The following is a 15,135-nucleotide window of genomic DNA, read 5'->3' as shown; positions in this document are numbered from 1 at the left end:
TCCCCCAAAAAAAAAAGTTTCAGGTTCATTTTCATTTTATACTTTTTATTGATCCCAGTGGGGAAATTACAATTACAACTAGGCCAATCTTTACACTTCAATGCAAAGCAATGTTATTCAGCTAAGGTTGCCCAATGCAACAAGTGAGTATCAAAAGTATCCAGGTTCGTTGTAAGTTTTTTTGTTGCAAAATTCCTTATTCACAAATCTTCCCTAAAGCTGTACTGTAGTTTTATATGCCGACCTCAAATCTTAAATCCAATCCATGTAAAATGTGGTTTCAATTGTGGTTTTGTATGTAAATCTTGCATTTGCATTTTTTCCAATCACTAATATTACTGTTTAAATATTTATTATTGCTACTGATGTAATGTTTTGATTCTGTACTGTTTGTTCTGTTCTAAGTAAAGAAGAAAAAGGTGAGTTGGAAGTTGCAATCATTTTTCAGTATAATTTAAATGGGCACTTCAGTAATTTGCTTTCATTCATAAAGTTGGTGGATTTATAAGAGACAGATTAAAAAGGACTAGTCAAAATTAAAGCAGCAGACGCTGAGATATTTAGACATTTAGTTCCTGGTATGGATCAAGCTCCATGCATTTGTGATGTAGGCTTTTAAATATTGAGCTCTCTGAGCCCAATCCAAGATAAAAAGTGACACAAAACTGTCTATCTTTAAGCAAATAGCTGACAATCTTCCCTTCCTCCAAATGAAATGTGAATCTAGGACTTTGTGATTTTGGACATCATGTTCCATCATTTTTGAGTACTAGAGCTCAAATTTCAAGCAGTTCTCTCTTGCTGCCATTAGAGGCTGTAAAGTTGCCCACTGACGGTTTATAGCAAATCCTCTAGAATAATATTGCAATTATCACTTTTACAACATTGATAAGCCTGCTGTTTGCGTTAAACAGTTCAGACCTGAGTCAGTGGGAGGATTACACTTTAACAGTACAGGGTGTCTGGTTTTTAAATTGTGACTTTCCTGTTAATGTTTCTCTCTCTGGGAACTGGGGGAGGGGGTTACATACACACAAACAGATATTCTGTACGAGCTGTGAGAGAGAGAGGGGAAGTATAGGGGTGGGGTCTGGACATAGGAATATAGATACAAAATAAAGAGTGATAACACGTGGTTAAACTTCAGCCCTCATGTCTCATGTTCTCTGATAGGGCCTGCAGGAGCAGCAGCCAACCAGAGACAGACTCCCAAAGCACACAGAGAACACATACATTCAGCTATACAGCCACAACTGCAGTCCATGGTTATGAAAGGGAACTTTCAGAAATCCAGCAACTGGCAAAAACTAAAACAAGCCATTCAAAGCTGCAACATGCTTTAATCATTTTATTATGTGGCAGACATTTGAGTGCTGTTATTTTTTTGTGTGTGCACAGGTGTGGCTTTTAAAAATCTTATTTGTCTGTTAAAGGTCACAATTGCTGCATCTATAGCTGTTTGACGTCACGTTTCATCCTATTAAGACATTTCATCCTGGTTTTAAAGGCCAACAGCCACAATTTAACAGCATAAAACAATCTAAATGACACACACAAAGAAAGGACTTGATGCAATGTGACACAATCAATCAATAAATAAATGTGATAATATGTCAATAATCATAAGTTGTATGTATCCTGTGGTATATTAATGATCTCAAAGTTCAAATCTGGCATTAAGCTTACATTATTTCAGAACAAAAGTTTGCAAATTGTTGGAGAAAAGAAAGGTTGAAGACTGACCTCAGAATGATTATTTCCCTGTCAATGATCTGCTGAATAATCAAGCAGCTGGATAACAAATGTTTAAGCCTCAGTTAATAGGCAATACTTTAACACTGTATGGTTTCCATTTAAAAGATGATGGACATATGAAGTGCACCAAAAATACTGCAGTAAAAGTACCAGGCAATTAGAAACAGATTCTACCAAGGCCTACATAGTCTTAAGTCTTTTATATATGTTCAAATGCTGACTATAGATGTCCTTGAATTTGTGTTTCTTAACCCAATGTGGACCATCATGTTTTTTTAAAGTCTTTTTTACATTTACCCATCAGCTATTTTCAAAGGTCATATTAGCTAGCGAGTAATGTGCAATGCAAGCTGTCTGTATTTCTAATAAGCTGAACTGTGGCTTGCCATAACCATGTAGGTCTTAATAAGGAATATTAATGACATTTTCTTGCTGTATTTCAGATGAAATAGTAGCCGCAATTTGTCGCAAGCAACTTCATATAGATCTTAACCCATGATAAATAAAAAATATATTCAAGAAATACACATACAGTAATATAAAAGAAGTTTACAGTGTGTGATCAATTGTGTGAGATAGTGTTCACATTTCAGTGCAAGGGAGCGTTTTAGACATGAAACCATATATACTGTATCCTTCATACTGTCATAATGGATTGAGTTAATATGGTCAGAGTGTAACCGTGGAGGGATGTTGAAGTCCTGTAGTAACACTATACAAAGAGATCATTTACTGTTACTGTCATGGTCACAAATACTAAAGTACTCCCTCTTTACCTCCTCCCATCTCTCCCTGCCCCACTTTGGTTCAGAAACACGACCTTTGTCCGCAGTATTTCTCAACAGCCTCTCTGAACTGAATAACATATTCTGCACTGAGTTGTAATCACTCACTCAATCAAATCAAAGAGTCAATAACTAATGGTCCACGCACTGTAAACAAGTGCACCCTTTGCCCTTTGGATCCAATTTCGAAAAGTACCGCATGTCTGATGAGTGATGGCTTATCATGTCTCACTGATACTACACACTACAGACATTACAAAGATTTATGCAGCGGTCTGTAAAAGGAAACAACTATCATTCTACTCAAAAACTGTTGAGGGTCAGTAGAGTGATTCAATAGCAACCTATCACCTATTCATCAGCCAAGTGTTGTGTGGGGTCTATTCATCTGCTTATGTGATTAGACATTCAGGCTTCACCTGTTAAAGTCTGAATCTGGTAAAACACAGAGTATGTTGGCATAATGATGGCATGTAACAGTGCAAATGACCTGGATTGTGTTTACAATGGGAGGCTGTGGCATCCTTTCTGTCCACTCAGGATTAGGGTTGGGTATTGTTTGGGTTTTTTTCGATTCCGGTGCTAAATCGATACTTTTAAAACGGTGCCGGTGCCTAAACGGTGCCTGAACCGGTACTTTTCAATAAAGTTAAAAAAAAAAGAAGAAGAAAAAAAAAATAAGGGTAGTAAACAGTCAGTGACTTGTTTATTGCTAAGGCCATGGTCAAAATTAGATTTATAATAATGTATACTTAACAATACTTATTTCACAGTTTGTGTTGACCCCATGGGAGGGTATTTTACAATTACTGTGTGCACCACGGGCACCTGTTTTAAGTGATGCACCGTTGTGTTGTTTAATTCGCAACGGCAGCTGCAAGTGAACGCACCGTTGTGCTGTTTAATTCGATGACGGCAGCTGCTGCACCGTCCGTGTTGTTTAATTCCGACGGGCAGCTAGCGACCGTCTGTGTTGTTAATTCCGACAACGGCAGCTGGAGTGAACGCACCGTCCGTGTTGTTTAATTCCGACAACGGCAGCTGCGAGTGAACGCACCGTCTGTGTTGTTTAATTCGACAACGGCAGCTGCAAGTGAACACACCGTGTGTTGTTTAATTCCGACCATATAAACATAGTATATCTATGATGCGACAACGGCAGCTGCTGCGGCGAGAGCAGACTGTTACATCCCGCTGTTGAAGTTCCACATTGAAATACAGTCCACTTTACACTGTTTAACGTTAGCTGTCGCATTTTACCGGTGTTTAATCCAGCTGCTAGCTAAGGTAGGCTAACGTTACATGCTGTCAGGTGTAGTGTAAAGTAAGACAAATGAGGCACAAACTTTCGTTTTAGTCGTTCTTACTACGTTACGTCGGCACCGGTCCATGGACCAATTTGGTACCCAACCCTACTCAGGATCCTGTATTTGTATTGGGCTTTAACCTGATTGGGTCAACCAACCCCGGCTCGGTCCACACAGCTCCTGAAAGAGCCCACGCAGCAGCAGATGTACAACAGCAGATCCGACCCAACATCACTGGAATGCATGCATGGTCGCATAATACAAAAAAAATTTTGCCCTCAGTTTTATAGTGACAAATACTGCTAGATATAGTGATGGTTTTTTGATTAGAAGTTTTATACCGTTTATGCGACTTTGAGTCCATGAAAAGTGCTATACAAATTTATTATTATTATTATTATTATTATTATTATTATTATTATTATTATTGTTTTGTATTAAACCCATATTGTGATTTAAATTAAGACTTAAAAAACAAACAGAGGAAAGCTCCATTCTATTTTACAGTTCAATCCTTTTTAATATATTTTACAGAAGAATCGTGTCTTTGAGGCTAACTGGTTCATACGATTTAGATGTTTAAAACACACACACAACAAATGGCGTAGAGTTTACCTTCACAGGTTTACACGGATACTGTTAATCTGTTCTCTGTAGTTTGCCACAGAGCACTTTGATTTACTCCATTTAGAACAGCAGCATCACCTAGTGGACACAGTCAGAACTTAGAGAAGAAAAACTTCAGTATATGTGTGAGAACTTGTGGAAAAGGGCTTCATATGATAGATGGAAAACTACACTAAGCACAGACATGTCAACATTTTATAATACTTTTTGTTTGCATAAATTTATGCAGATTTTTCTTTTCTTTTTCTTTCTTTGGATATACAAAAAAATGTGTTTTTAAATTTGAGGTGGATGAGCTAATTTTTTTTTCTTCTTTTTTTTTTTAATTTCACCTTTTCCATTTCCAAAGGACTGCTTTGAGTCTTTTTCGGCCCTGGGGATACCATACCCCTCTTTACCGCTGTATACAACAAAAACACAGATAACAATAACCGACAATTAAAGAAAGAGCATGCCATTTCATACACAGAGTGTTTTCTGTGAGTAGGTTTGTGCTTCGAGGCTATCCAGAACATTTCTCATCAGTGGCTCTTGTTATGGGAAATTAAATTCCAGAAGCTTCCTAAACACTACAAGTCCCACAATGCAACAGAATCATTTGCCATGGAACTGGGGAAAGTACGGAACTGTCTCTAAATGTACTTTCATTTTCGCTTTTTATGCTGACTAACTGTGAGTATTGTTCCGTGTCGTGCACCGCATTGAATTACACAAATAAAAAAGCGTATTATTCGTTATCACAGCTTCGTTGAAGTTTAAACGCTTTTATAATCTTTAAGTATCTTTCCTAACTTATAGTGACGACATGGCTTCTCTGGGTATTCATCTCGAGTCGAAGAAACAGGTGAGCACTAATGCTAGCATGATTTCAAAAGTGCTAACTTATGTAGCGACATTTTAAACCCACTTTCCCTTCAAACTGTCGGTTGGTGTGTCCGTGACGCTAGCAGGTCAGCAGGTGTTCAGAAAAGTGTTTGTCCTGATAATTATAGACATATTGTATGTATATACAGTTGGGTCATATGAGGTGAGCATCAGATAATAGCTGCAAAATCAAAATGGCCTTTTAAGCTGTGTGAACAGGAACAGTTTTTAACAAATATCCTTCATGTGGCGAAATTGTCGAAATATAAATGAAAACGATGATAACTAAATCATATTAATCTCTTCATTGCAGGTGGATGACTTCTGCCAAAAACTCACCAAGGAGGTAATTTATCCAAGTAACTAAACTCCCAGCTGTGACATGAATTTGTTTTTCCCAGTGATATAAAGTCTTACATCATTATTGTTTTTGTTTTAATAACAGGCCGAAGAGCTGGTTTCCAAATATTTCCCTCAGAAGATTGAAGAGCTGCAGATGCTGTTGAAGGTATTAATCTGTGACTGTATCAGCCAATATGGGGTCCTGCAGGGTTTTGGGGTTTCTTCAACAACAGATTACTATATAATATAACTTCCTGTTCTTTCTCCTTCACAATAAAACTATTTTATAATGACGTTTTTTTATGTTTTAGATGAAATTATGTCAAATCATGGGCTGTTTGAGAGTCCATGACGTGTAAAAGGGTATGTTGATATATGAAAAGTTGTCAGAAGTAACAGGATATTTATGTTTTCTGTCAGACATCTTTCAGCTGTGAAGACCTGGCATCCCTGAAGGCTCCGCTGGACATCCCAATACCAGACCCAGTTAAAGAGGAGGCCAAACGCAAGAAGAAGGAGGAGGTAGGCCCAACACTACGTAGGTTTGAGGTTGTATTGTCTGAAAAATGCATGTAACTCCAATGATGGAGCTATGCTGGTTGGGTCCGTCACCCCTAGGGGGTCCGTGACCTCTAAGGGGTCCTCAGAGTTACTGCAGCAGGGCTGCCAAGTTATTATTATTATTATTAGTAGTATTTTTATTAAAAAAAATTTGAAAATATATCTTAACACATTAACATTAATCCAACATATTAACAAAGATAAATCGTCTTATTTGTAAAAAACAAAAAAAACATTTAATTTGCACAACATTGATGACTGACGCTTACTATGTTAAGGTAGCCATTATGGTAGCCATCCACATATACAGTTAAGCTTAAGGATACACTGTGCCTTCCACATGTATGTTCTACATCAACTCTTTGAGGTCTAAGGGCATTTTCTCGATCGATTTTTACATATCTTCTTAAATTCACCTATGTGTTTCATACATACGTAAAAAATATGGTGATATTTTATTTTCTCCATATCGCCCAGCTCTACACGATGTATAAATAATCTATGAACATTGATCCATCCATTTTCATCCATCCGGCCAACTTTAATATGCAACATTATTTGTAAAATGTATGTAGTAGAGGGTCCTCTATTTTAGCTAAGGGGCCCTTGGCCTAAAAACATTGAAGACCCCTGTATTAGAGGATTAAGACATGTCTTTGTTTGAGTACAGTAATTGCCACTAGGTTTAATTTTAGTTTAATTACCTGCAATTTGTTAAGAGGCAATTGATACATTTCAGAGGGTGGAGTGCAGTGCCATATTTGATGCATGTAATAGGCTTTATGATAAGGAGTCTTAGTTAAGTATTTTATTTACCAACTAACCATTGAATTGAAATCATTAAGCCTCTCGACTGAATTACAACCAATTGCTGTGCAATTTCCAAAGACTGCTTTACAAATTGGCAGTGAGGGGGCATTTTATTTTGGGTGATCTTTAAAAAAAAAAAAAAAAAAATCTAAGTTGATGTGTTTTAATTGCCATTTGCCAATCCTATTTTTATTTGACTAGTACTCAAAAGAAGGGATAGAAGTATCCTGCAGGTGCTCTATGCAGCACAACATTCATTGGCACTAAAGCATAAGATATTTTTTCAGCCTTTTATTGTATCCCTTATTTTTACAGATGTCCCTTCTGTTTTAGCAGATTGCACACATGGATTCAGAGGGGGAGTGCAACGCTGCCAGTGTCAGTAGTTTTATATGGGGGGGAAATGGGTTGAAAGAATATTTACATACAGCAACTCTGGGGAACAAACCTGAGGCAGTTGGAGTGCATTCATTCAGAGGATGTGTGCAGGGAGCAGGGACTGCTGGAACTAGGTCACATTTCTAATACAAAGAAAAAAAATCCAATATTTGACTTCTTCATTTAGCCAAGGAAAAAAGCATGTGGGAGAGCTGTCTAAGAGATTAATAGGCAGTGAAAACTCTTTGACCTGCTGCCTTCTGTTCTTATGTTGCAGAAGGAGGCAAAGGAGGGGAAGGAGGGGAAGAAAGACAAGGACAGCGATAAAGAGGATGAAGATTCAGGTAGAGATGATGGTGACCAAGTAATAAATAATAGAACATACTGCAGTGGTTGTCAAACACTGTACAACCCAATCACTATTAAACAAGAATACCTCTGTTTGATATTTCATTCCTCTTTTATTGCAGTTTTCTGCACATGAGCATTTGTTTAATGAGGTGAAAGTGGTAGACTGAAGAAAATATGAATGGAGGCTGGTGTGTAAAAATGTTTCTATGCCAGGACTGTGATTTGCAAATATTAATTTGTCAAATCTCATTGCAAGAGGTGAACTATTATAGTGATTCGTAATACATGGCATAGTTTAACATTTAACAAAAAAATAATATTGAGTCCAACTTTAAAGGTGCTGTAGGTAGGATTGGGAAGATCCAGGACTTAGCTAAAGCCCAAAACAGTCTCCTAAGCCCCTCCCCCCCACAAGGGAGAATGAATGTGTGTGCATGAGCAGTGATTGACACGCAGTTAGACACCCCCCGGCCCTGATTGGTGCATCTGAACAGGGAGCTGTGGATTTTTGCAAATCGCACTACAGGCTGTAGGTGGTGCCAGAGGAGCCAGATCTTTTTTTAAATGACCTGCTTCATGTAGTTCTGCAGGAACATAGGGTCAGTTTTAGCAAATATGAAAGTTAATTTTATAAGTCTTACCTACTGCACCTTTTAACTAACACAAAGCCATGTATGCCGTGGTTTACCGATTGATTCACCAGTTAACCAGTTTTCATTGTTCATGGAATTTTTTTCTATTCACGTTCATAAAGCCCAACTGAACCAGAATGTTCTGATATTGTACTAAGTGAAGCACTGTTTGGGGATGTTTTGTCCACCAGGGCCTCCTTGTGGTCCCATCTGCAGCAATGAGCGAGTGGAGAGTCTCCTGCAGGAGGTCAAGCCTCAGATCCAGACACTGAAGGAGAAGCTCAACACAGTCAGTCTCTCAATTCATCTCTTCGCTTCATTTTATACCAAGAAATGAGTCGGTCTAAATGTGGTTATTACCTTTTACCTATCCAGTGCACAACATATGTAAGGGATACGCCTTTGAGTGCTTATGATTGAATGTAACAAAGCTTGCTTTTTAAGTGACAAAGACAGGAGCTCACATGCCATGTTTCAACATAAGTAGTTGTGACAAATGATCTTCCCTCTTTTGAGTGTGTTTTAAATGGGGGATAACTGTGAACAATATGACAAACTCATATTTCACACTAGATATTAATACATTCAGATTTCCCTGGCAGGTGTCAATGTGGGTGCAACTCCAAATCCCTAGAATTGAGGATGGTAACAACTTTGGAGTGGCTGTCCAGGTTGGTAACCGGCGGTGACTTGGTGAAGCAATAGAATGATTCTTTATGTTGTGTCTTGAAAAGACGTTTGAACACTTGTGTGTCCAGCTAGGTTTAATATATCTGTGTTTGTCCAACAGGAGAAAGTGTTTGAGCTGCTGACCAACACACGCACCAAGATCGAGGGGTTCCAAACTCAGATTTCAAAGTAAGAGCCCAAACCGGCTAAATTGTGGTAGATTTTTTATTAATATTTTTGAGTGATGGTATTCGAACTGAAGATGCAATAACACTAACAAGATGCGTCATCTCTTTCATCTGTGTGGGTGTGAATGCTTTAGCTTAGCATTCTAACTAACTGCCAAACTACTGTTTTTAGTAGGCTGAATGTAACATGTCAAAAAGCTAGAAAAGCCTAACGTTAGGCCATGTTGGTCGTATTACATGCGCCAGGCGGGTAACATGCAGGATTTATAGTCGTGGGGGTGGAACATCAAAACTTGAAAAAAACGTTTTCATTGGACATAAAATTAGTAAACGCCCCCGAGTGCAGGATGAGTCATCAAACCTTTTGAAATCGTTTCACAGGAAGAGAACAGACCGGGATTATAATGTAAAAATACTCAAAATTGAATTGATTTCACAAATACCACCTTGACAAATATTTCTTTTTACAAATAACAATAGATGCATGACCATTTATCATAGGGACACAGGGTTAACACTGGAAAAATGCATTTTTCTATTCATGAGGCCTTTTAACAGTAGTTTAGCACTCTCCCATAACTGTCACTTGTAGCCACAGTAGCTGCTGATCAGCTAAAGTTACACTCTTGCTTTTGTTCAAATTGGACCGGGGGTTTCGTATAGCACAATTGTAACAGATATTTGGACATTTAGCGAGGCACTCGGAGTGATTTTAAAGATAGTTAGGCAATAATATATGCAGTTTGTGACTGTTGTAAATGAATGAAGTACCTTCTCTTTCTTCTGTTTGGTAGGTATTACAGTGAGAGAGGTGATGCTGTGGCCAAAGCTTCCAAACAATCCCACGTGGTCAGTATCTCATGTTGTGTCTGTTGTCACAGTGGTACACTGTAATACACGTATGTGTGTTTCTGTGTACCAATAGTGATAGAATAAATTAAGATGAGTGTTTGGGCACCTGGTTAGTTCACCCGGTAGAGCAGGCGCCCATACATTATATAGAGGTTTACTCCTCGACACAGCGGCTGTGCCCTTTGCTGCATTTAATCCCCCCCTTTCTCTCCCCTTTCAAATCTAAGCTGTCCTATACAAATTGAGTCAAAAAAACCTTTAAAAAAATAATTGTGTGCCACCTGCACACTGTATTCTCTATTTGTGTGTAAAATAATGACTTGTTGACAACGTTCTGCTCTGTGTAAATTAGGTACACACTGGATGTGCCATGTACTGGATGTTTTTTTGCATGTGAACTATCTGTGCTGTGTGCTTTCTGCCGCAGGGAGACTACAGACAGCTGGTTCACGAGCTGGACCAGTATCAGTACTATGAGCTCCGCCTCGTGGTCCTGGACATCTGCAACACATATGTAAGATACCTACGCCCCGTTGTTTACTGGTTAGGTTGGATTTCATATAGATGTGTAGAAAAATCTGAGAATGGATCAAAATCAAATTGTAAAAAAAGTTGTCAACACACAACTGATAATGCAATTTGATTGGATTATAGTCTGCGCACGTCTTCTAAAAATTGTAAATCACATGTATCAAACTGAATACACCATCTGCCGTAACCACGCACTGTACTTTGAATACAATTACTCACACATATTTAAAATATTCCAGTCGTGTCCCAGCAGCAGGGACGATAGCTAAATGGAATCCATTCCTCCTAATAGGAGGGTAATTAAACTAATTGCTGTGCTTGTGTTAAATTGATTGGCGCTCCATCTCCTGTCCATTAATCACTGTTTGTCTCCTTCGTCTGGCTATTGTCCACCTGTGTTTGATGCTGTTAATGAACAAGGCGGTACAGGAGATGATGAAAGGAGTTGTTTGGCACAATCACGGCTCTGGATCTGGGCGTCTCTCTCTCTCTCTCTCTCTCTCTCTCTCTCTCTCTCTCTTTCTCTCTTTTATTACAGCCTCTGCCCTCTCTCTCTCTCTCACATGCCGTCGATCTTTCTTATATCTTTCTCGCACTTCATTTCCACTGATGTCTCTGTATCTCTCTCCCCGCAGGCTGTGCTGTTTGACATCATTAACAAGAACTATGACAAGATTAAGAAGCCCAGAGGAGACGGCAAGGCTCTCATCTACTGAGACTCCAGCACACTCGCAGGCTTTCTAACAAGATACAACTAGTGTAGTATGACACTCATGTAACAATACACCCGCTCTGACAAAAATGTCTTCTTTTTCTTATTGTGTATTCATTTTGGTTCAGATTACAAAATAAAGCAACACGATTCCGATACTTCTGTCTACTCTTCTTTTGTCCAAATGAGAATTTAAAGTTGTAGTGGTGTTGTCAAAGGGTTTTTACAGATGATATACTGTATATAGATTATCTTCACAACCCTAATGAGAAGCCATTTTCACTTTCCAAAACTTGAGCCTAAAGCTTTCAAGATCACAACCACATCCCCAAAATCTGCTGAGGGTTTCACACTACTGAGGCTGTGTGTCCTTGTACGTGGTGGTAATAAGTCCCTCTCCCGGCAAACCAGGACAGCCCCAACTCGGTGTGAGTCTGTACCATCCCTGATAGAGTCCTCTCCATCCCAGGTAGCCCAGAGCTCCTCCTAGATGCTGCGAGGGGAACTTGGGGAAGTGTGCAAGCAAACACAGCAGCAAGAACATCCACAAGGCAAGTAGAACCACACACAGGAGGAAGATGAACCTTAAAGGGGCATCATGGGACCGCGGCAGAGGCTTTGCTTGGGCCAGGTAAAGACCAAAGACAGGCATTTCCTCCACAAGCAGCAGGCAACACAAGCAGATGATGAGGACGTCCTGGGATACTTCGTAACCTCTCCACACCATGTTGTCTCTGAGGCAGGAGGCCTTGGTCTGGTCTTCGTGCAGGAGCAGCAGGGGCTGTAGCGAGGAGGCGGTGCCTTGGATATCCTGGGCAGGGATCACAGGTTCGTAACAGTTTCCTGCGGCATCCTCAAGCAGGGTCAGGAGACCCCGACAGCCCCACCACAGCAACCCCGCCACCCCTATCCGGGAGAGGTGGCGGAGGAGGAGAGAGGGGGGGTGACGGGCTGAGAGGGAGAGGAGAAGCATGAAGGAAGCTGTGAAGATGCAGGTCCAACCCCAAGTGGACTTGAGGAACTTCCTGCAAGAGCAGACATCAGTGTTACATGAAAAGTCACTGTGTAAATCCTCAAAACACAATACAATAATGTAATATTGTATTGTATTTATTTATTTTTTTGCCTCATCCTAATCGGATCTACTGGAACTTCACAGAGTAGACAGAGTGCACGTAGTTCAACACTACATGGTTATAGTTGATGGTAAATACAAGTGCAGCAAGTGTGTTGATCTATTCCAATCCACACAAACGTGTTCTGACAGAGGATGAATGCCGGCTCCCCTAATGCCTTCACACATGAGTAATAATGAGATCAAAGCGCACTAAATAACCTCACAAAAAGCCTTAATGGGCATTGAGTTCATGTAAAAACTTGTATTAACTTGCTCCTGTACTTTGAAATGTGCAGCTTGATAGGTACCATAAACATACTATTGATAGGTATAATAGAACCTAAACTGAACAATGGCGGCAAGTGACACTGTCAGGATCCAGGTAAATGCTAAATCATGGTAGCACAAGTAGAGAGGAGTCAGTCAAAGTTAGCTAGCATCCACTAGCATTAGCTAATAAGCTTGTCATACCAGACCAAGTAAGGCTGTAACAGCACAACCCCTGAGTGTGCTAAATGGAGCACGGGTGCATTTTATTGCTCATAAATTCAACTTTCCATTTGTAAGACAAAGATTGTGTAAATCTTATTTTGTTTACCCTTTCTATGAATCCTGTCTCTATAATGCATCATAAACACCTTTATAATGTGTTATAATCTGCTTATAGCGCTGTATCAGTATAGATATAAGCACTCATAAATGTTCATAATGCTTTATCACAATAATCATAGCACATTATAAAGCATTTTTATAATGACTTATAAGGTCAAGTATCATAATACTCTATAATTGCTGGTTGCTCATTATAACAAATTATACATGCATTTATAATGGCAGGCTTCATAGAAAGTGTTACATAATCTCGCTTTATGAATGATAGGCTAAAGGTTGGCAGAGTGTGTAGCCTACATTAAAATGAACATTCACTTACATCTGATCTTACTATCTGTAAAGCATGCATTCATTATTTCTATTCATTATTTACATTTAATTTATATTTGTGTGTAAAAAAAAGTCTTCTCTTCTAATAAACTCATGACTGATAGTTTATAAACTCTTCACGAGTAAGCAATGACTTTTGTGTAGTACGATGTCATATCTGTTCAAGACCATGTTCAGCCATGAGACATATTAAAGACTATACCTAGGGCTAGGCCTACCTAACTATATATTTGGTGTAAAAGTGCAATTTAAAAATGTAATTCTAAAATGTAACTGTTCTTTTTTGTTCTCTTCTTACCTTTATTTATTCAGGGAAAGTTCTCTAAGAGGAAGGCTCTCTTTTGCAAGAACGCCCTGATCACATTCACACAGTTACACCTAAATTTATACCTGGAAGCTGCCCAGTACAACCACAGTCTGACCTGCTGGCCACTGCAGTGGTTGGGGTAAAGGGCCTTGCTCAAGAGCACCTCAGTGGTGGTAATGGGGGAGGGACAAGCGCCGCTCTTTCACTTTCCCCACCCGGATGTCGGTCTGGGGATTGAACCGAAGACCTCCCGGTCGCAAGCTCGCTTCTCTAACCTTTAGGCTCCTAAACTGTTCTCTAATGTGCCAGCTGAGTTTAACAGGCTCGTAATGACACCAGTTTGAGTTTGAGCATGCAGGTCCATCTGAAAATCATGCAGCCACTTTGTTTCATGTCCAGTAAAAGCAACAGGTTATAAATATGAGATTTCCATTCAAAAGCAGAAACGCAACCATACCTGTACAGGTAGTGGTTGCTGTTAGCGAAGATGCTGTACTTTGACACCCAGAAACTCAGCACGGGACCAAACAGAACCAAAGCAGACAGCATCAGGTGGAAATGCCGTCTGACCAGCTTGCTTCCTAAAAACCTGGCCAGTACGTTGGTTACAAACACCAGGGCAGCATCCAGGAGTCGGAGGATGAATTTCCCCAGCAGTATCACCTCTGCAGCCATCTTGTGTAACTTCTCCAAGTTGATCTCTGGTGTGAAGCCATTTGAGGAGTTCTCGGTCTTAACATCCATGTTGATATTCTCCGTTTGTCTTCCTGATTACACCTTTTGTAGTTTTAGTTTGAATTCTAACTATGTTTTCCTCTTCTTCTCTCTTTGTGTCCAATTAGAGCCCTGTGGTAGAGTCTGCCTCACTTTCTTTTGTCTTTAAAAAGGCACACCAGTTCTACTTTATCACTGTCAGGCGTGCAGGAGAGCACATGGTTTATAAAAATACAACCCCTCTTGTCCCCTTCACCCTCAGAAGCCCTCCCCCTCCCCAACACAGACTCAGAGTGTGGACATGGTAATGGCTGCTGCTCTTAACTGACCCCCCTTATTCTCAAAGCAGTGATCCAACGCCTCAAGAATTTAGTCCAATTGGATGGCAACTGATGATACAAAAACATCAACATCAAACCCCAAATTTTGCACGATGGCTTAAAACAACTACTTTGGAATCAGACTTACTGGTGTGCTGCAATTATATTTTAGCATAAAAAAAAAAAAAAAAAAAACGTCTTGTCTATTCTCGCAGAAAGAATCATTCTGACATAAAATGGATCGCTCGGCTCCTTCTTTGGTTCTCCTTTAGTCTCTCCATTCTTAGAATCAGCTGTTGGAGCCAAAACTAATTGAAGTTATAAACTGTTGCCAGTCTGCATTTGGCGCCATGAACAGCTGCCTTTCTCAC

The 15,135-nt window shown here is 39.6% G+C and overlaps 2 protein-coding genes across 2 annotated transcripts; one reads left to right on the top strand and one right to left on the bottom strand.

The window, feature by feature from the left end:
- Window positions 1-5,026: 5,026 nt before the first annotated feature.
- Window positions 5,027-11,522, top strand: psme1 (proteasome activator subunit 1). The gene is made up of 12 exons (XM_039789799.1): window positions 5,027-5,146; window positions 5,273-5,318; window positions 5,652-5,684; window positions 5,784-5,846; window positions 6,101-6,202; window positions 7,707-7,773; window positions 8,604-8,701; window positions 9,015-9,083; window positions 9,203-9,270; window positions 10,064-10,118; window positions 10,549-10,635; window positions 11,288-11,522. Exons 2-12 carry the CDS (start codon window positions 5,280-5,282, stop codon window positions 11,366-11,368), a joined length of 762 nt encoding a protein of 253 aa, XP_039645733.1. The 5' UTR covers window positions 5,027-5,146; window positions 5,273-5,279; the 3' UTR covers window positions 11,369-11,522.
- On the bottom strand, window positions 11,516-14,671 carry LOC120552103 (fat storage-inducing transmembrane protein 1). The gene is made up of 2 exons (XM_039789798.1): window positions 14,188-14,671; window positions 11,516-12,389 (listed from the first exon to the last, which is right to left on the bottom strand). Exons 1-2 carry the CDS (start codon window positions 14,472-14,474, stop codon window positions 11,717-11,719), a joined length of 960 nt encoding a protein of 319 aa, XP_039645732.1. The 5' UTR covers window positions 14,475-14,671; the 3' UTR covers window positions 11,516-11,716.
- Window positions 14,672-15,135: the final 464 nt, after the last annotated feature.

The sequence above is a fragment of the Perca fluviatilis genome, chromosome 22, assembly GCF_010015445.1.
Source record: "Perca fluviatilis chromosome 22, GENO_Pfluv_1.0, whole genome shotgun sequence".
In the NCBI taxonomy this organism is placed as follows: Eukaryota; Metazoa; Chordata; class Actinopteri; order Perciformes; family Percidae; genus Perca; species Perca fluviatilis.
Note: the sequence above shows the minus strand (reverse complement) of the source record. Positions and strands in the feature narration are given on the sequence as shown.

What these genes read in the sequence shown, in the direction of transcription:
- psme1 (XM_039789799.1), top strand. Translation starts at nt 5,280, where the DNA reads ATGGCTTCTCTGGGTATTCATCTCGAGTCGAAGAAACAG. An exon ending in TTCCAAACTCAGATTTCAAA is followed by an intron (nt 9,271 to 10,063) that starts GTAAGAGCCCAA and finishes TCTGTTTGGTAG; the next exon opens with GTATTACAGTGAGAGAGGTG. An exon ending in TGGACATCTGCAACACATAT is followed by an intron (nt 10,636 to 11,287) that starts GTAAGATACCTA and finishes CTCTCCCCGCAG; the next exon opens with GCTGTGCTGTTTGACATCAT.
- LOC120552103 (XM_039789798.1), bottom strand. Translation starts at nt 14,474, where the DNA reads ATGGATGTTAAGACCGAGAACTCCTCAAATGGCTTCACACCAGAGATC. An exon ending in AGCAACCACTACCTGTACAG is followed by an intron (nt 12,390 to 14,187) that starts GTATGGTTGCGT and finishes CTGCTCTTGCAG; the next exon opens with GAAGTTCCTCAAGTCCACTT.